Consider the following 20,448-nt stretch of genomic DNA (forward strand, 5'->3'; position numbering starts at 1 on the left):
GTCAGCATTGAAGTGACCTAGTTACAGTTTACTTAAAATGGCATGAAAATCATAGTCAGCACTTGAAAATGGCTGTTTTTAGCAATGATCAACAGCCAACCTGATAGAGCTTGAAGAATTTTGTGGGTTGAATATTTGTCAATTATTCTTAATCTAGGTGTGCAAAGCTCCAAGTCTTACCCAGAAACACTCACAGCTGTAACCAATGCCAAAAGGTGATTCTAACATGTATTGACTTAGGGTGTTGAATACTTATCTAAATCAACAGTGTTTAATTTCCCATTAATCAAAATTAAACCGCTGACCTTTGTTAGACAACTAAATACATTTTCTAAAATCACACTTTGTAACAAAATGTAAAAAAAAGGAGTGTGAATATTTTCTGAAGGCACGGTACATGTTGGTATTAAGGTCCATTCTTGTTATTTTTGTTGTTGTAAAGTGCTTCGATGGGAAGATATTTACAGTAAATGCAAATACTGTAACCATAGCGATGAGACAAAATCCATCTGATCCCGACCATGATTACAGTGCAAACATTTAAAATCAGATCCAATTCAACAAAACATAAGAAAATCTATTATTTATTAAACAGTTATGAAAGAGATATAGATATTTGCTGTTGCATATCACACAATACAATTTAATTCAATGGGGGGGAAAAAAGAAGGAAAACGTGGCACAAAAGTAAACTGGCCTTGAATAACTTGAGATGTATATGTTGTACATCGAACACCACTTAATTCATATAAACGCTATGAGCAATTGCAAGATTTCAAATAAGTCTAAAATGTCATTGATTGAAAGCCCATACAAGCATACACTATGAACATGCAGGGTAGGAATGAACAGCCTGCATCTCTTTTTACAGCTAACTACAAAAACAAGACATCAGAATAGTTCTCCCTCAACCAACATTGTGCAAAAAATATGCATTTAAGAGTGCTTAGTGTTATATGAATTTACAAGGCACTTACTAGTAGTGTGTCCTAGTATGAAAACCATACACAGTGAACTATAAAATAATAATTAAAAACATACATATGCACATTTAGAAGGCATGCCGAGTAGCTACAGTATTTCACCAATCCTGGGGCTTATTCAAGATGGTGCAATTTTACAGAACATTCAGATAGAAATGTATTGTGCTGAAAAGGCTTGATAATTCCTGATGTGAAGAATATGGATTTTCAATAGCTCTATGGAGTTCATTTCTAACTGATTCTAAACATTGCACCTCGCTGGGTAAGCCCCTGATGAATTCCTCAATGACAAATCAGCTCTCACGTCTTTGGCTCTGCTGTCCGGTGTACGAAGAGTGCTCCCTAGTGGTACACTCAGGAACTTGCACACTGTACATTCCACACAGTGAAATGGGCTCTATTCCACATGTAAATCGCCAAGCCCCTAAAGGATGTGTGAAAACAATGTTTTTTTTCTCAAATTGAAGAACCTACTCAGTGATATCAGTTATAGCCATCCAGCCAACTATCCACAGATGTATTGCTTCACAAGGGAGTGAACAAGCCCTTTAGCAAGTCAAATTCTTTAGGTTTCAGCACAAAATCCTACCACGAACGATGGCGCTCTAAGATCCTAAAGCTGTGCAAAATGCGTAATTAAACTTACCCTCACAGGGATTGCAAGTAATTCATTAAAATGTAAAAAAAATGTGGTGGGGGGGGGGGGGGGTCTGAAACAACAAATGAGTTAGTTTCAATTAAAAATACATGATTTAAAAGCTACTGCTAGGAGTGTATAGCTGTGACCACCCATGTCTAGACCCCTACACACTAGTTACTGCATGTGACTTCAAGCTGCAATTTGTAACTTTTCAAAGTGTGCAACTGCAGCTCACAATTAAGGGTGTTCCCACCTCGAGCATCCCATTGGTTCTTTCATGAATTGCCCCCCCCCCCCCCCCCCCCGCTAGCACAGCAGACGGGCTGCTAGAGCAATACTGTGTCGTGTACTAGCTAACTCGATAGTTAACGACACAGTGTGCTAGCTAGCTTGTTAGTTAGCTAGCAAACAGTGTTGTTCCCGCCTCCTGTGTACCGGAGTCGTCCTCAGGATTAGCTGGCTAAGCTAGCACACAGTGTCGTTCGCTCCCGCCTGCCAAACACCTGCCCTCACCATCTGGAAAACAGTGCCCGAAACACAGGGGCAAAAGACACGGTCTACCGGTGTACGGCTAGCTACAGTGAAACTGACAGCGTTTGAACTACTTTGCCTATATACCTAGCCCAGTGGTCATATGAGGTGTCCCTAACCAAGTGGTCAGAGGGTGACACAGACACAGGGGTGTTTGAGGCAGACAGGGAGGATGCCTCTGTTGATCTGGTGAAACTCCACCAGCTGCAGTAGGTCAATGAAGAGGGTGAGGCCATCATCCATGGTGTAGTACTTCCTACCGCCCTCCTCACACTGCACAGAGAAACAAAGGGTTTCACAATAAAATAATCATCTACATGCTCATCTGTCAGGATCAAACAATTAGCGCAAAAACATACGAGTTAGATAACTAGCTGTAATCTGCATACCGGTCTGTACTAAAAAAACAAACATATTTATTATTTTTATTTAACTAGGCAAATTCTTTTTTATAAATGGACAGCCTACCAAAAGGCCTCCTGCGGGGACAGGGACTGGGATTAAAAATACAGGATAAAAACACATCACAACAAGGTGACTTTTGGGTGACTTTCACTTAAGTAAAGTTCTACTCAAGTATGACAATTGGGTACTTTTCCACCACTGGTTATAATAGGATAGGAGGCCAAGAGTCTGTGTAAACAATAGAGAGTCGGAGTCCCCAGTGTGGGAACAAACAGTCTGTCCCACGATCGGGTAAACATGTAAGTTCATAGTCAAAAAAAAGCACGCAGGAGTTATGAGGCAAATAGCATAAAGCACAATAATAAAAATTTACGACGTGGGGCTAGCCATTGTAATTTCAGAGTCACTCGCCCCAACTGTGCACGTGTGCTGAAGGCGAGCATTGTTTTTCATATCTACCTAGTATAATTATGACTAGACTGTCTTTATAGCCTTGCTATCTCATAATGAAAGGGCAAGGTTCACATGATGGGGGAGAGGAAAGTCCACTCACAGGGATGACGAGGTAGTGTTTGGTCTTCAGCTTGTAACACAACGAGAGGACAAAACACTGGGCATGCTGCTGGCTCTCACGAATCAGGAACATCCTACACACAGACACACAATGCGGTAGATGTCACCCAAGGTGAGCATGTTGTTTACAAACTAAAGCTACATGCAAAGGAGCTACATTCAAAGGAGCTGCATGCAAAGATGTGCCCACAACAAGCACACATGCATACATACCCATCCACCAATCCCTGTTCCTCGATCAGCCTCTGGGCCTGCTTTCGCGACACACCACCATGGAACCAGAGCTGGGTCCGGTGTATGGCTGTGTAATACACACACACTCATTAACCATTTAGATCAATGTACTGAACAAATATATTCTGTTTGGGGAAAAAACTGAATGTGAAACACTTTGACACGGTAGTTGTTTGACTGGACTCACAAGAGGGCCGAGATCCCGGGTTAAGGTTGGGTAGGCTGCACCTCAAGGCTTCTCTCCTCTGAGATACAAGAGAGAGGTCATAGTCACTAGTAACTCCAGACTGTTAGGTTGTTGTTATTCCTCCTGTGACCCTCTTGGCCCATTGCCTATTTTTCTTCTCCTCGTCACCTCTCCTCTTTTTTTCCATCATGGAACTTTGCAGAATGACTTCAAATTAGATCATTGTATTCCGATTGAGGATTTTAAATCCCGGATCGGAGGGCTGCTGACCACAGCCTGCACATGTTTTTAGTTTTTTTATGCTCTCTTATGCACTTTGCACTGTTTTAACTTCCATTCATTGTTATGTTTTACGTGGTTTTGTTCTTCATGTGGAACTATATGTAAGCTGTGCTCTTGGCCAGGGATGTAAATCCAAATGGGACTTCTCTGGTTAAATAAAGGATCAAATAATTTATACAAATAAAAATACTACAACACGTCACCCATCTGTATCCTTGTCCAGTCGCATTCTCCACCCCACCATCCGACCCAGTTATCCTCACCCTCCATGCCTGTCCCTCCTCCCTCTCCGCGCTCTGGGCCTCCCAAGCATTCTGGATGACCCGGCCCCCCGCCTTCCCTGAAAAGTCCATGGCGACCAGGCTGGCCTCCGACTCACACCGTTGAGACACAACCTCCTGTAGACGAGGTGCCGACTGGGACAGCTGGTAGTTACAATGCAGCTGCCTCCCATACTGCTCCGGCAGACACAGGAGGAAAAAGTAAAAGGGTATCCTGTATGGGTTTGCCAGTATGGGTTTGCCACATTTTGTATGTTTTTATTTGTGTTTGTTTTGGGCATGAATCTGATTCTATAATAAAGTTCAGGTCATGATGTAATGATATCCGAGTATTGGGTTCTCCTCACCTTGAATAATCGAAATGCAGAGGTCCAGCAGGTGCGCGTTTGTTCGTTCTCCGCACACAGCAGCTTCAAGTCCTGCGCACGAATACGGTCTTTGCTGGGCTACACACAAAGAAGCGTGTAAGCATCCCATTTCAGAACAATTTCGAAACATGGCCCTCTTGAATGAAGCCCTGGACGGTTGTAGTGGTTACCTTGACGCAGAAGGTGAAGTCCACAGGGGCACCGTAGAGCTTGCGGCTGTTGGTGATACTGTAGACGTTCAGGTCTTCCAGGTCAGCCACGTACTGGAGGTGACGGGGCTCCTAGGACACACAGACCATCAGACGTCACACCGACCAGGCTATCCGTCGATGGGGCATATCGAAACAATATACTACAAATATCTTCATACCTGTACAGTAACTATGCCGCCCCAAGTCATTTAACCATTAATTTGAAATGGAAAGTGTAAAACTAAATTAAATGGCCGTTAAATAGTGGAGGTTAATAAAAATGGTGGATCACATACATTTACCACAAAGGCCTTGTGTGCTAAGTTTGACGTATTGTAAATTACTCTCAGTCCCCCTTTTTTGGTGTCGTCATTAGCACAGTATACATGATCCCAATTTTAGCTCCAAGACGTCACCAATTTGAAAAAACTAAAAAAGTAGATTGTGACATGGTTCGATAAATAAGCACACACACCGTAGTTTAGAAACTGGGCGTAGTGCTAAAACAATTAAGACATTTCTGAAATCCACCATCTTCATGTACCTTTGCCATTTCTTGTAAATTACTTTCAGTTCTGGATGTTCTATTTCTATCAAAATCTGGTGCCCCATGGCTGACCTTTGATGAGCCTTTGGTGGAGCAGTAGAGGCCTGAACGTCGGAGGAAGAAGTAGACCTTCTTCCAGGCTTTGCGGCTGGGCTCTCTGACGTGGAGGAAGCCCTGGATCTCAGGACATGTCCCTGACTGCAGCAGATTCTAGATCGAGGCAAGGAAACAACATCTGGGTCAAATCCAATGGATCTTTGTCTAAACCGAAGAGAAGCATAGAAAAATCGACAAGGTTCAAAATGTAATCAATTCAACTACTGAACTAAAAACCATTCCAAAAGGTTGTTTCTGTACATCCTCTGACATGATTGAAATGTCATTCTCAATATCTGCCAATTCAATTTGTTTCCTGATACACTTTCCTGGCAACCTGATATAGTTTCTAGTTCTAGTTTCTGCTCAGCTAGAGTGAAACCTAACATACACCACAAAGGAGAAGCTATAGTAGAGCACATGGCCTTGCTCCATTTCCCTCCAATTGACTGCTTACCTGGATGAGTTCTGCCGAGGTCATGCCCTTGGTGACATCAGCACTGTCTGAGATCATGTGCTTGGGGAAGAACAGCTGTAACAGGAAGCTACAGTTGTAAACCAAAGGGCTATTTCAATAACATAAGGTCTCTCTGGTGCCTGTATGGAGGGTTATGAGCAATGGCTTGAGTCTGATAGCAGTGTTTCAAGGGGGTTAAGGCAAGACGTCACGCAAATCAAAGCAAATGTTTAAAACCTGACAAAAAAAGGTTTATTTTGCCCACTGTCTGTTAAGACACGCACACCTGTGTGAATCAACCTGCATTACCATCCTTATAAGTAAAGTTTTTTAAATAAAAAAATACTGTGTGTGTGCGTGCATGAAGTCAAACGTTTTAATGAACAGGATGAGCAACATGAATGTGATAGAAACACAATGTTAACACTGATTCCACCAGGACATCCAGATGACGGTGATTATTAACAAACTAACCCGTTGCGGACACGTCTGGCATAACATAAGATCCTATCGTATTCTGTCCAAGGATTCTAAGTTAGAGCATCTGGTATGTTATACTATTCATCACCATTTCCTTCCAGCCATCTAAGCTGATCTCTGTGTGACCATGCATTCAGAAGGGCCTTTGGCATTTGGCTTTGAAATAGCTTCTCTTCCTAGACAAAATGGTGGAGGATGCAGAAGAGCTCAGCAGGCCTACCACAGGTGTCCTGAAGAACTCATATTTGGCGTAGTTCTTGCGGAACAGAAGCTTGGTGTCGCTCTCGGAGGGCCAGGCAGCCTGCACCTCCACCACCACCTCGTGGTCCTCCAGAACTCGCTCTGGGGGGGGGGGGGGGGGGGCAGGGAGAAATACTTCACACAGTGTAGGACAGGGGGTGACCAACCCTCCTGGAGAGCTACTTGGTATGCAGGCTCTCTCAAGCCAGAGTGAGTCGGAAACCAAACCAACTCTGAGGCTGTCCTAATATGGACACCGTACTCCAGTTGTCTCATCTCATCGAAACTTTTTGATGTAGACTCGCCTTTAGACAACCCAGGAACATTCCAAAAACAATTGCAAATAATTGGAATGCCAATGGCATTTGCTGGGCAATGTTTGGACAGTGTGCAGTCCAGTCTTACCCAGGCCCAAGGCTGAATGCAGCTCGATCAGAGCCCAGTTCTCCTGGTCGCTACAGTGGGCTGTCTGCACCAACAAATGGCACACGTCCCTGGCTGTGGCCCTGGGTATCACCCACAGGGACCGACTGTGACTGTCCTCGCCGAACACCTTGATCAGCTAGACCAGAGAAGCAGACAGAGACACTACATTGAGAAAACAGAGTACATTGCGTAATATTCAACGAACATACACATGCATACCAAGACAAATCCAAAAGAAAACAAATCCAAAATAAAGGCAAAAATTACATAATGAAAATAAATTAAAAGGATTAAAAGAGATCATAGATGAACTATAGGAATGAACAGCAATAGGCCAATTCTGGAACTGTCACATTATTAAGCTTAACCAGGGTGAGAGACTGGGTTTCTGATGGCAAGAATCAGTCAACAGCTTTTATAGTGACAGCCAAAAAGAATCCTTTATTTAACTCCCTTGACACTTCACCCTCCCCTTGAACTTGTCTTATTCAATCTCTCCCGCTCCCTCTCTTATTTACAAGAACTCACACCTCCTCCCATCTTGTTCCAGAACCGGTCTGATGGGATTGGCACACGGCCTAGCCCGAGCCCCCAAGGCCTGAGAGGAGAGCCAGGTACAGGTTAAATTGAGGACTTGTGACACCCCCGACGCAATATCTAGCTCCGTCTCTCTCCTCAGCCAACTCCAAAACCAGTACAACCAGATTTAAACTTCACCTGTTATTTAGCGAAAGCAGACTCGTTCCCGCAAGAGACAACAGGCCAAATAATGAACAAATGCCTGGAGTCTCGTGGGCAGTGTTAAGTAACGCATTAGAGTACTCAGATTACTTTTTGGTGGTAACAAGTAACCTAAAGCGCACATTTTTTTATTTAAGTAATCAGTTACTTTTACAATAATTCCTTTTTTCTTTGTTGGCGCAAATAAAATAAAAAATGTTCATCACAATCTTCCTGTTTCTACACAAACGTTGAGGTGGGTTGCTGGCATGGTAGCCGGCAGATAGCTAGCGAGATGGCAGAGACAATAGCCGTTATCGCGGCAGTATTCACATTACTTTGAATTGGTAGAAGAAAAGGACAGAGGTGACCCCTCGAATCTTGACTGACGCTACTTGCAGGATTCACACGCAAACACAGGATCATCGGGTTCAGGAGACTGCCCCATTTATTGCCTGGTAATAAAGCAAACAATGTAGCTAGAGAATCAAGTTAGGCTCAGTTGATAAGAATTTAAATTTCTCCTGCTCCGTCGTCGCCATAGACAGAAAGGAAAGGGAACAACAATTACATTGTTCACAGCCCAGTTCATATTGGTGGGTAAAAACAGAGTGGTAGCCAGTTGTTCTTGTATTTGAACTCTCATTTTACTTTGCCCAGTTGGTTTTATACAGTATATGTATTTACTTATGTATAAATAATTCAACAAAATAATTTATTTAAAGTATAGTAAAGGAGATATTGCGTCTGTCATTATTAGTCGAGTTGGCATAGTCCAGAGCTATAGATTAGGCTGTGGATGGTATAGGCCAGGGGGGCAACTTTTGTTTTAGAAGTGGGGGACGGACGGACGGACATAATTATTATATATTTTTTCTGTCAGATAAACACTCCAAACAGCCTACCCAACCACTCGAAGGTGGTCCTAAAGCACACCGTTGCCTCGTTAGTATTATCATTGGAATGTGATACAATGGGGGACAAAAATGCAATTTCAGAATGTGTGTGGGGGGGGGGGGGGGGACATGACCCCATCCCCAGTGAAAGTTGCACCCCTGGTTTAGACTACGCAAGCCATTCAAAAGGTAGTGTGCACCTTTTACTGGGGATAGGAATAAATGACTAAACGCGTAAGACATCTTCAGAGGGTTTTCTGTTTTTGGTAACGCAAAAGTAAAGTAACATTTTACTTTTCATAGACGTTGTAGGATAGACGTTGTAGGATAAGTAATTTTTTAAAATGATGTTCTCCAACACTGCTCGTGGGGGATGTTTGCACATTCTTTCCGGGCAAGGTATCAATATCCGCTGAATTCATCCTTTCAGCAAAATAGCTTAGTTAAAATGTTCAACATTTTTGCTCTGATGTTTGCAATAGCCATGGGGCAAAACAAAACCAATCTGTACCTAGTAGCTAGGTACATACAGAACATTAAAGACATAAGTATGGCATTTTAAACAAACTAATACATCTATGTTAATCCAGACAATGATGGATGGTGTCACAACATGATGGAATTTGTCTGTGCAACTATATCACAAGTAAAGATACCGTGGCAGTAACTGGAGGAAAAAGGTGTGTTTTTGTTTGTCTTTGTGTGTGTGTGTGTGTGTGTATTAGAATGTGCTTGTGGCACGCTTGTATGTGGTGAGTGTCATGCCCAGGAGCATCTATGGCATAGTGACAGTCTGTCGCCTATCGTTAAATACGCACAAGCATACCCAGGGGCCTCTGCCAATCAAATTAACCCCTGCGAACCACTCAGTCAACAACATGAATCCATACAATCCCCTCTGGAGGCTCCTCTGCCAGACCAGTCAAATGAACTTGTACTGTATTCTGTATTCCAAAGAGGCAATGTTATCAATGTGACAATTCTACCTACCCAATGCCAATCAAATTAATTCAGAACAATGTCCCTGAAGATTGCATAGCCAATTACATCATAATAATCATAATAATGTAGGCTTGGCTGAATTGAGCCCTTGATCTTACATGCGTGTCACTTCTCGGCGGTGAGAGAGAGCCAATCAGGACTGGGGATTGAGAGGGGCTGCACAGCTCTGGAAAGGGATTGGGTATAGAAGGAACAGAGGACAGTTCCACGCTATTCATTCTGGAAAAATTTGGGAAAAAATACAACATTTAAAAAAAAAATGAATACAAATACAATACAACTGGATACAACAATGTATAAAAAGGAAAATAACATTTCACACAATATAACCAATACATTTCAATTAAAAAGGGTCTGTCTATTTTTAGGAGTCTTTTGTAACTGTCATGAACAACAGGATGTGACATATGACTCAATATCCGAACATGACTCATTGACTTCTGTGCAGGTAGCAAGTATAAGACATGTCAAATGCTATTGAGTCATTCACTGTCAACCAATGGAGTCATGGCCATTGGGTAAGTCAAGTCAGGTAGGCCTACCTGCTTCTGCGGATGACGAGGGGCTGGGAGCGGCGAACGGGAGGGGGAGGAGTGTTGACCACCAGAGGAGCCAAGGTGATTGTGGAGCTACCCAGCAGCTCACCCTCCCCACCAGAGTCCTCTTGTCTGTCAGAGCCCTCGAAGACCTCCGCCCATTGCCCTTGGACCTCCATTAAAAATGACCTGGCTCAGTATGTGAGTGAGAAAGTATCTTAGTTATCACATGCAGTATTTAAGAGTTTTGTGACAAAAAAATATATACATTTACAGCCAATTTATTTATTTACCTTTATTTAACCAGGTAGGCAAGTTGAGAACAAGTTCTCATTTACAATTGCGACCTGGCCAAGATAAAGCAAAGCAGTTCGACAGATAAAACGACACAGAGTTACACATGGAGTAAAAACAAACATACAGTCAATAATGCAGTATAAACAAGTCTATATACAATGTGAGCAAATGAGGTGAGAAGGGAGGTAAAGGCAAAAAAGGCCATGATGGCAAAGTAAATACAATATAGCAAGTAAAATACTGGAATGGTAGTTTTGCAATGGAAGAATGTGCAAAGTAGAAATAAAAATAATGGGGTGCAAAGGAGCAAAATAAATAAATAAATAAAAATTAAATACAGTTGGGAAAGAGGTAGTTGTTTGGGCTAAATTATAGGTGGGCTATGTACAGGTGCAGTAATCTGTGAGCTGCTCTGACAGTTGGTGCTTAAAGCTCGTGAGGGAGATAAGTGTTTCCAGTTTCAGAGATTTTTGTAGTTCGTTCCAGTCATTGGCAGCAGAGAACTGGAAGGAGAGGCGGCCAAAGAAAGAATTGGTTTTGGGGGTGACTAGAGAGATATACCTGCTGGAGCGTGTGCTACAGGTGGGAGATGCTATGGTGACCAGCGAGCTGAGATAAGGGGGGACTTTACCTAGCAGGGTCTTGTAGATGACATGGAGCCAGTGGGTTTGGCGACGAGTATGAAGCGAGGGCCAGCCAACGAGAGCGTACAGGTCGCAATGGTGGGTAGTATATGGGGCTTTGGTGATAAAACGGATTGCACTGTGATAGACTGCATCCAATTTGTTGAGTAGGGTATTGGAGGCTATTTTGTAAATGACATCGCCAAAGTCGAGGATTGGTAGGATGGTCAGTTTTACAAGGGTATGTTTGGCAGCATGAGTGAAGGATGCTTTGTTGCGAAATAGGAAGCCAATTCTAGATTTAACTTTGGATTGGAGATGTTTGATATGGGTCTGGAAGGAGAGTTTACAGTCTAACCAGACACCTAAGTATTTGTAGTTGTCCACGTATTCTAAGTCAGAGCCGTCCAGAGTAGTGATGTTGGACAGGCGGGTAGGTGCAGGTAGCGATCGGTTGAAGAGCATGCATTTAGTTTTACTTGTATTTAAGAGCAATTGGAGGCCACGGAAGGAGAGTTGTATGGCATTGAGGCTTGCCTGGAGGGTTGTTAACACAGTGTCCAAAGAAGGGCCGGAAGTATACAGAATGGTGTCGTCTGCGTAGAGGTGGATCAGGGACTCACCAGCAGCAAGAGCGACCTCATTGATGTATACAGAGAAGAGAGTCGGTCCAAGAATTGAACCCTGTGGCACCCCCATAGAGACTGCCAGAGGTCCGGACAGCAGACCCTCCGATTTGACACACTGAACTCTATCAAAGAAGTAGTTGGTGAACCAGGCGAGGCAATCATTTGAGAAACCAAGGCTGTCGAGTCTGCCGATGAGGATATGGTGATTGACAGAGTCGAAAGCCTTGGCCAGATCAATGAATACGGCTGCACAGTAATGTTTCTTATCGATGGCGGTTAAGATATCGTTTAGGACCTTGAGCGTGGCTGAGGTGCACCCATGACCAGCTCTGAAACCAGATTGCATAGCAGAGAAGGTATGGTGAGATTCGAAATGGTCGGTAATCTGTTTGTTGACTTGGCTTTCGAAGACCTTAGAAAGGCACGGTAGGATAGATATAGGTCTGTAGCAGTTTGGGTCAAGAGTGTCCCCCCCTTTGAAGAGGGGGATGACCGCAGCTGCTTTCCAATCTTTGGGAATCTCAGACGACACGAAAGAGAGGTTGAACAGGCTAGTAATAGGGGTGGCAACAATTTCGGCAGATAATTTTATAAAGAAAGGGTCCAGATTGTCTAGCCCGGCTGATTTGTAGGGGTCCAGATTTTGCAGCTCTTTCAGAACATCAGCTGAATGGATTTGGGAGAAGGAGAAATGGGGAAGGCTTGGGCGAGTTGCTGTTGGGGGTGCAGTGCTGTTGTCCGGGGTAGGAGTAGCCAGGTGGAAAGCATGGCCAGCCGTAGAAAAATGCTTATTGAAATTCTCAATTATGGTGGATTTATCAGTGGTGACAGTGTTTCCTATCCTCAGTGCAGTGGGCAGCTGGGAGGAGGTGTTCTTATTCTCCATGGACTTTACAGTGTCCCAGAACTTTTTTGAGTTAGTGTTGCAGGAAGCAAATTTCTGCTTGAAAAAGCTAGCCTTGGCTTTTCTAACTGCCTGTGTATAATGGTTTCTAGCTTCCCTGTTCCAATGGGCCATGTGCCTAAAATAAACAAGGAAACCAGTATTTCCATAGTGCGTGACAGATTTCACAACATGTACTAATGTCTAACACCTTCTTGCTCGGTTTCAGTGTTATGACAACGTATTAGTCACAGAAGCAACAGTTGAAAATGAAAACGTCACACCTGCTCCCAACTCCGTGGCATCCTCAACCACAATGCCGCACCAACAAGACAAAGCCCTCTCTCTCATTCAAATTGACAAGCTATATCCTTTGCTTAGTGTTGCTATGCAGAACATAGCACTTATAATGAGCAGAGGAATGCTGGCAGACAACAGTTTTGAAATAAAAAAAATTGTCTGAATCAGGCAGGCAGACTAGACTGGGTGAGGTGCAGTACTTGTTTCAGTGGATGGCAGAGTTATGGGTCTCCCGCTGAGTGTACAAAGGGGCCATTGTATGGACAAGATGTACAATGTGTATCAGGTGAAGCCTGCTGCTTCTCTTTATTTGAGCAGCAATTATCAAATCAAATTTTATTGGTCACATTCAGGTTTTAGCAGATGTTATTGCGGGTGTAGCAAAATGCTTGTGTTTCTAACTCCAACATTGTATTAGTATCTAACAATTTCACAACAATACACACAAATCTAAGCAAAGGAATGGAATTAAAAATATATAAATATATGGACAAGCAATGTCAGAGCGGCACAGACTAAGATACAGTAGAATAGAATACCGTAAAAACAAATGAGATGAGTAAATGCAAAATATGTAAACATTAAAGTGACTAGTGTTCCATTTATTAAAGTGGCCAGTGATTTCAAGTCTGTTCATAGGCAGCCTCTAATACGCTACTGATGGCTGTTTAACAGTCTGATGGTCTTGAGAAGTTGTTTTTCAGTCTCTCAGTCCCAGCTTTGATGCATCTGTACTGACCTCGCCTTCTGGATGATAGCCGGGTGAACAGGCCATGGTTCGGGTGGTTTTTGTCCTTAATGATCTTTTCAGCCTTCCTGTGACATCGGGTACCATAAGTGTCCTGGAGGGCAGGTAGTTTACCACCGGTGATGAGTTGAGCAGACCGCACCACCCTCTGGAGAGCCCTGCGGTTGCGGATGGTGCAGTTGCCGTACCAGGCGGTGATACAGCCCGACAGGATGCTCTCAATTGTGCATCTGTAAAAGTTAGTGAGGGTTTTACTTGACAAGCCAAATTTCTTCAGCCTCCTGAGGTTGAAGAGGCGCTGTTACGCCTTCTTCACCACATTGTCTGTGTGGGTGGACCATTTCAGTTTGTCAGTGATGTGTACACAGAGGAACTTGAAGCTTTCCACCGCCTCTCCACTATGGTCCCGTTGATGTGCATAGGGGGGTGCTCCCTCTGCTGTTTCCTGAAGTCCACAATCATCTCCTTGGCATCTCCTGGCACCACACTCCCAGAGCCCTCACCTCCTGTAGGCTATCTCGTCATCGTTGGTAAACAAGCCTACTACTGTTGTGTCGTCGGCAAACTTGATGATTGAGTTGGAGGCGTGCGTGGCCACGCAGTCATGGGTGAACAGGAGGGGGCTAAGCACGCACCCTTGTGGGGCCCCAGTGTTGAGGATCAGCGGAGTGGAGGTGTTGTTTCCTACCTTCACCACCTGGGGACAGCCAGTCAGGAAGTACAGGACCCAGTTGCACAGGGCGTGCTTCAGACCCAGGGCCTCGAGCTTAATGATGAGAATGGAGGGTACTGTGGGGTTGAATGCTTAACTATAGTCAATGACAGCCAGGTATTGTGGTATTCTAACATTGGTATTCCTCTTGTCCAGATGGGATAGGGCAGTGTGCAGTGCGACGGTGTGTTTGTTTGTGAGTGTGTGTGTGTGTATATGTTCTTAAATACATCAGCAAATAGTATTACATAATTAGGTCACAAGACTTAATCAAAATAATCCTTCAAAAAACATACTGTTACTCCTGATACGGACTCAAGGGTGGACAAATATTTGGAAACTGATTAGTTGGCCATCAATCAACAAAAGAGATAAGCAAACAGTGATGAGGTCACCCACGCAAGAGAGCAGTAGAGTGAGCTGCCACTTCACCCGTGCACCCTGCCAGAAAGGTACATAGTGTCCAGACAGACAGAAACTCCAGACAATTATCTGTGGCACTGGCATGTCCTGACTGTGTGTCAACAACACATACTGATACTCAGACACCTGTCCTCATCCAGTCTAAAAAAAAGAAAGAAAGAGAAATTGTTCTAGGCAAAATGTTGATGTAAAATCGGTAGGCAGGTATGCTAGACCAGCGATTCCTTTTGAGATAGCGAATTCAGAGACGGCGTCAAAATCAGAACACAACTATGACTTGAGTGCAATAAAAATAGCATACAACTTGTTTTACTACGACTGCTGCAGCGCATGGTTGGACAGAGAGAACATTTTGCAGTATAAATCTTAAATGACAGTGTAAAACATATTTTTTTTGGGGAATACACGTATCGAGTTGAATACTGGATCATTGATGGAGTAATGTGGATCCCTGTAAGCCGCCCAGGCCCTGTCGTGCATCTTTGTTTGACATACCCCAAAAACAGACTTAAGTAGTACTTTAAAGTATTTTTACACCACTGCCAAGAGGTATCTGTACTTTACTATTTATATTTTTGCCAACTTTTACTTCATTATATTCCTAAAGAAAATAATGTACTTTTTACTCCATACATTTTCCCTGACAAAAGTACTCCTTACATTTGGACAGGAAAATGGTCCAATTTACACGCTTATCAAGAGAACATCCCTGGTCATCCCTACAACGTCTGATCTGGCAGACTCACGAAACACAAATAATTCATTTGTAAATTATGTCTGAGTGTTGGAGTGTGCCATTTGGCTATTCTTCAATAAAATAAAAATTTTAAAACAGGAGAATTGTGCCGTCTGGTTTGCGTAATATAAGGAATTTGAAATGGTTTATACTTTTACATTTGATACTTAAGTACATTTTCACAAATCCATTTACTTTTGATACTTAAGTATATTTAAAACCAAATACTTCTAGACTTTTACTCAAGTAGTATTTTACTGGGTGACTTTCACTTTTACTTGATTCATTTTCTATCAAGGTATCTTCACTTTAACTCAAGTATGACAATTGAGTACTTTTTCCACCACTACCCCTAGGCCAAATTAAGTTAATATCCCACTGGGAACACCACGCCATTTCAACATAGAAATGTGGGTAATAGAGCCTCCCAGGTGGCGCAGTGGTCTAGGGCACTGCATTGCAGCGCTAGCTGTGCCACCAGAGACTCAGGCACGCCCAGGCTCTGTCGCAGCCGGCCGCGACTGGGAGGTCTGTGGGGCGACGCACAATTGGCCTAGCGTCGTCCGGGTTAGGGAGGGTTTGGCCGCTTGTTTCATCGCGCACCAGCGACTCCTGTGGCGGGCCGGGCGCAGTGCACGCTAACCAAGGTCGCCAGGTGCATGGTGTTTCCTCCGACACATTGGTGCGGCTAGCTTCCGCGTTGAATGCGCGCTGTGTTGAGAAGCAGTGCGGCTTGGTTGGGTTGTGTTTCGGAGGACGCATGACTTTCGACCTTCGTCTCTCCCGAGCTCGTACGGGAGTTGTAGCGATGAGACAAGATAGTAACTACTAATAATTGGATACTACGAAATTGGGGAGAAAAACGGGGGTAAAATATATATTTTTTAATATTACAAAAAATTGGGTAATATTTGGTTGACGTGGAAATCTCATTGATCAACCTTTATTCACTCACTCAAAATGTGTCAGAAGTTTGTTCAATTCCCAATGTAATATCACTATGCTTACAACCATCTACACTGTGAACAAAAATATAAAACACAACATATAAAAGTGTTGGTCCCATGTTTCATGAGCTGAATTAAAAACTGCCAGAAATGTTCCATACACACAAAAAGCTTATTTCTCTCAAATTTTGTGCACAAATTTGTTTACATCCCTGTTACTGAGCATTTCTCATTTGCCAAGATAACCCATCCAACTGACAGGTGTGGCATATCAAGAATCTGATTAAACAGCATGCTCATTGCACAGGTGCACCTTGTGCTGGGGACAATAAAATGTGCAGTTATGTCATTATGTTGTGTCATCACACAATGCCACAGATGTCTAAAGTTGAAGGAGCATGCAATTGGCATGCTGACTGCTGGAATGTCCAACAGAGCTGTTTTCAGATAATGTAATGTTAATTTATCTACCATAAGCTGCCTCCAATGTTGTTTTAGAGAATTTGGAGGTTTGTCCAACCGGCCTCACAAATGCAGACCAAGTGTAAGCACGCCAGCCCAGGATTTCCACATCCGGCTTCTTCACCTGCGGGATTGTCTGAGGGGTAGTGGGGGGTGCTGAGGAGTATTTGTCTGTCTGTAATACAGCCCTTTTGTGGGAATAGCTAATTCTGATTGTTTGGGCCTGCCTGCCCAGTTGGTCAGCCTATGCAGTCCCAGGCCCACCCATGGCTGCAGTCATGTTAAATCCATAGATTAGGACCCAATGAATTTATTTCAATTGACTGACTTCCTTATATGAACCATAACTCAGTAAAATCTTAGAAATTGTTGCGTTTATACTTTTGTTAAGTATAAAAGCACAACCAAATTCTAATGGCAAAACAATGTCAGAGTTTTGGTTTAGTTGTCATCTAAGTGTGTGATCACTGCGCGTTGAACATACATGTCTTATGTAATCATAAAAAGCGGGTATAGTTGCATTAGGCTAACCTCAAAATGTAGACACAGATGTGTTACTCATTTTAAGGTTGACTAAATACTGTTACATTCGTTTTGCAAGATAACTTTAGGCTAAGGCTATTTACTGTATGACAAAAGTCATGTAATTGTGTTTGGTTGACAACGCAACTAAATATCAACATTTAAAGCATATGTAGAATAGTTTATGCTCAACCTCAAATGAAGCTGTACTGAGATACATTTTCCTATCCTACTAAGAATTTCATTGCACGGTGGAGAAAAACAGGTTGTTGTCTTTCATTTTGAGAACACTACTGTCAAACTATATATCATTTGCACCTCAGCCGTCAAGAACAGGGCTGTGTTACCAGTGCAACTTTAGATCACGCATCGCTCGCAAATTCTGTATACTCTAATATGAAGCGCTTCCTCGCTATATCTGGTCCAGATACTGCGCCATTTCAATCCAAGAAATTTACCTTATAATTTGGTTTGGCGAGATGTCAGCTGCCGGGTCATATTGAACAACCACCACCAGAGAATTTCAGCTACCTCTTCCTTCGGACGTAGTAATGTTTTCAGCTTCCCCTCAACCGTAACTTCACTTGTGCGCTTACCACACACACTTGGGAGGAGCGTGCAGCGCAAGGTGGTAGGTAAACTACACACCCATCTTTCTTCTAAGGTAAAGTAGGCTAAATGTCCTTCCTCACCTATTGGGAACAGTTCCAGAAAGTATGACATATTGTTCAAATAATGACCGATTCACAGATAGGATTGGTCACATTGAATATTGAATATTTTTTTCAAGGTGTGTAAATGTAACCTTGTGTGTAACCCTTCACAATTATTTCAAACCAAATCAAATTTGATTGGTCACATACACGTGATTAGCAGATGTTATCGAGGTGTAACGAAAGGCTTCTGCTTCTAGCTCCAGCAGTGCAGTAATATCTAACAAGTAATATCTAACAAATGACACAACATATACCTAATACACACACATCTAGGAAGGAATTAATTAAAAATATATACACATGGATGAGGATGTCAAAGCAGAACGACTAGGATACAGTAGAATAGTATAGAATGCAATATATGCATATGAGATGAGTAATGCCAGATATGTAAACATTAAGTGACTAAGATACCGTAGAATAGTATAGAAAACAGTATATACATATGAGATGAGTAATGCAAGATATGTAAACATTATTGACTAAGATACCGTAGAATAGTATAGAATACTGTATATACATATGAGATGAGTAATGCCAGATACATAAACATTATTAAAGTGACTAGTGTTCCATTCCTTAAAGTGGCCAGTGATTTCTAGTCTATGCCTAAAGGCAGCTGCCTCTAATGTGCTAGTGATGGCTGTTTAATAGTCTGATGGCCTTGAGATAGAAGCTGTTTTTCAGTCTCTCGGTCCCAGCTTTGATGCACCTGTACTGACCTCGCCTTCTGGATGACATCTGGGTGAACAGGCAGTGCCTCAGGTTGTGTCCTTGAAGATCTTTTTGGCCTTCCTGTGATATCGGGTGCAGTAGGTGTCCTGGAGGGCGGGTAGTTTGCCCCCGATAATGCCTTGTGGTTGCGGGCATTGCAGTTGCCATACCAGGCGGTGACACAGCTCGACAGGATGCTTTCAGTGTATCTATAAAGGTGCTCTGTAAATTACATTTGAATGGCGTCAGACCAAGGCACTGCATTTGTCCTCCTGCTCCTAGACATTAGTGCTGCTTTTGATACCATCTATCACCACATTCTTTTGGAGTTGATGGAAACCCAAATTGGTATACACGGACAGTTCTGGCCTAGATCTTATCTGTCGGAAAGATATCCGTTTGTCTCTGTGGAGGGTTTGTCTTCTGACAAATCAACTATAAATTTCGGTGTTTTCACTATATATTTCACCTCTTGGTGATGTCATTCGGAAACATAATGTTAACTTTCACTTTTATGCGGACGATACACAGCTGTACATTTCGATGAAACATGATGAAGCCCCAAAATTGCCCTCCCTTGGAAGCCTGTGTTTCAGACATAAGGAAGTGGATGGCGGCAAATATTTGACGTTTAAACTCAGACAAAACCGAGATGCTAGCTCTAGGTCCCAAGAAACAAAGAGATCTTCTGTTGGATCTGACAATGAATCTTGATGGTTGTGCAGTCATCTCAAATAAAACTGTGAAGGACCTCGGTGTTACTCCAGACCCTGATCTCCCTTTTGACCAGCATATCAAGAATATTTCAAGGACAGTTTTTCTATCTACGTAACATTGCAAAAATCTCTGTCCAAAAATTATGCACAAATATGAATCCATCCTTTTGTCACTTCTAGATTAGACTACTGCAATGCTCTGCTTTCCGGCTACCCGGATAAAGCACAAAATAAACTTCAGTTAGTGCTAAACACAGCTGCTAGAATCTTGACTAGAACCAAAATAAAATATCATATTACTCCAGTGCTAGCCTCTCGACACTGGCTTCCTGTTAAGGCTAGGGCTGATTTCAAGGTTTTACTGCTAACCTACAAAGCATTACATGGGTTTGCTCCTACCTATCTTTCTGATTTGGTCCTGCCGTACATACCTACGCATACACTACGGTCACCAGATGCAGACCTCTTTACTGTCCCTAGAACTTCTAAGCAAACAGCTGGAGGCAGTGCTTTCTCTTATAGAGCTCCATTTTTATGGAATGATCTGCCTATCCATGTGAGAGACGCAGACTCGGTCTCGACCATTAAGTCTTTATTGAAGACTCATCTCTTCAGTAGGTCCTATGATTGAGTGTCATCTGGCCCAGGGGTGTGAAGGTGAACGGAAAGGCACTGGAGCGACGAACCGCCTTTGCTGTCTCTGCCTGGCTGGTTCCCCTCTCTCCAATGAGATTCTCTGCCTCTAAGCCTATTATGGGGGCTGAGTCACTGACTTACTGGTGCTCTTCCATGCCGTCCCTAGGAGAGGTGCGTCACTTGAGTCACTGATGTGACTCAACCCGGACAGGAAGATTGGCCTTGTCTCAGGGTAGTAGGTTGGTGGTTGAAGATATCCCTCTAGTGGTGTGGGGGCTGTGCTTTGGAAAAGTGGGTGGGATTACTGTA

General features: G+C 43.1%; 1 protein-coding gene across 3 annotated transcripts; it reads right to left on the reverse strand.

The window, feature by feature from the left end:
• Positions 1 to 568: 568 nt before the first annotated feature.
• Positions 569 to 17,995, reverse strand: grb7 (growth factor receptor bound protein 7). Of its 3 annotated transcripts, none has more exons than XM_031804884.1 (14): positions 17,816 to 17,994; positions 10,082 to 10,264; positions 9,638 to 9,758; positions 6,901 to 7,057; positions 6,476 to 6,597; positions 5,776 to 5,850; positions 5,295 to 5,432; positions 4,655 to 4,765; positions 4,464 to 4,562; positions 4,099 to 4,290; positions 3,554 to 3,611; positions 3,346 to 3,433; positions 3,113 to 3,206; positions 569 to 2,427 (listed from the first exon to the last, which is right to left on the reverse strand). In XM_031804884.1, the coding sequence occupies exons 2-14, from the start codon at positions 10,252 to 10,254 to the stop codon at positions 2,281 to 2,283; spliced, it is 1,575 nt and encodes a 524-aa protein (XP_031660744.1). In that variant the 5' UTR covers positions 10,255 to 10,264; positions 17,816 to 17,994; the 3' UTR covers positions 569 to 2,280. The 3 variants fall into 3 exon arrangements, with proteins under 3 accessions (XP_031660744.1, XP_020316704.1, XP_031660745.1); XM_020461115.2 differs by having other exon boundaries at positions 10,082 to 10,268; XM_031804885.1 differs by lacking the exons at positions 6,476 to 6,597; positions 6,901 to 7,057 and having other exon boundaries at positions 17,816 to 17,995.
• Positions 17,996 to 20,448: the final 2,453 nt, after the last annotated feature.

Source organism: Oncorhynchus kisutch, linkage group LG25 (genome assembly GCF_002021735.2).
Source record: "Oncorhynchus kisutch isolate 150728-3 linkage group LG25, Okis_V2, whole genome shotgun sequence".
NCBI lineage: Eukaryota > Metazoa > Chordata > Actinopteri > Salmoniformes > Salmonidae > Oncorhynchus > Oncorhynchus kisutch.

Bases quoted from the DNA above. Each gene is read 5' to 3' on its own strand.
- grb7 (XM_031804884.1), bottom strand. From the start codon at position 10,254: ATGGAGGTCCAAGGGCAATGGGCGGAGGTCTTCGAGGGCTCTGACAGA. The intron at 5,851-6,475 runs GTAGGCCTGCTG...TTCCTGTTACAG, and splicing joins AGTTCTTCAGGACACCTGTG to CTGTTCTTCCCCAAGCACAT. The intron at 5,433-5,775 runs GTAAGCAGTCAA...GCCTCGATCTAG, and splicing joins CCTCGGCAGAACTCATCCAG to AATCTGCTGCAGTCAGGGAC.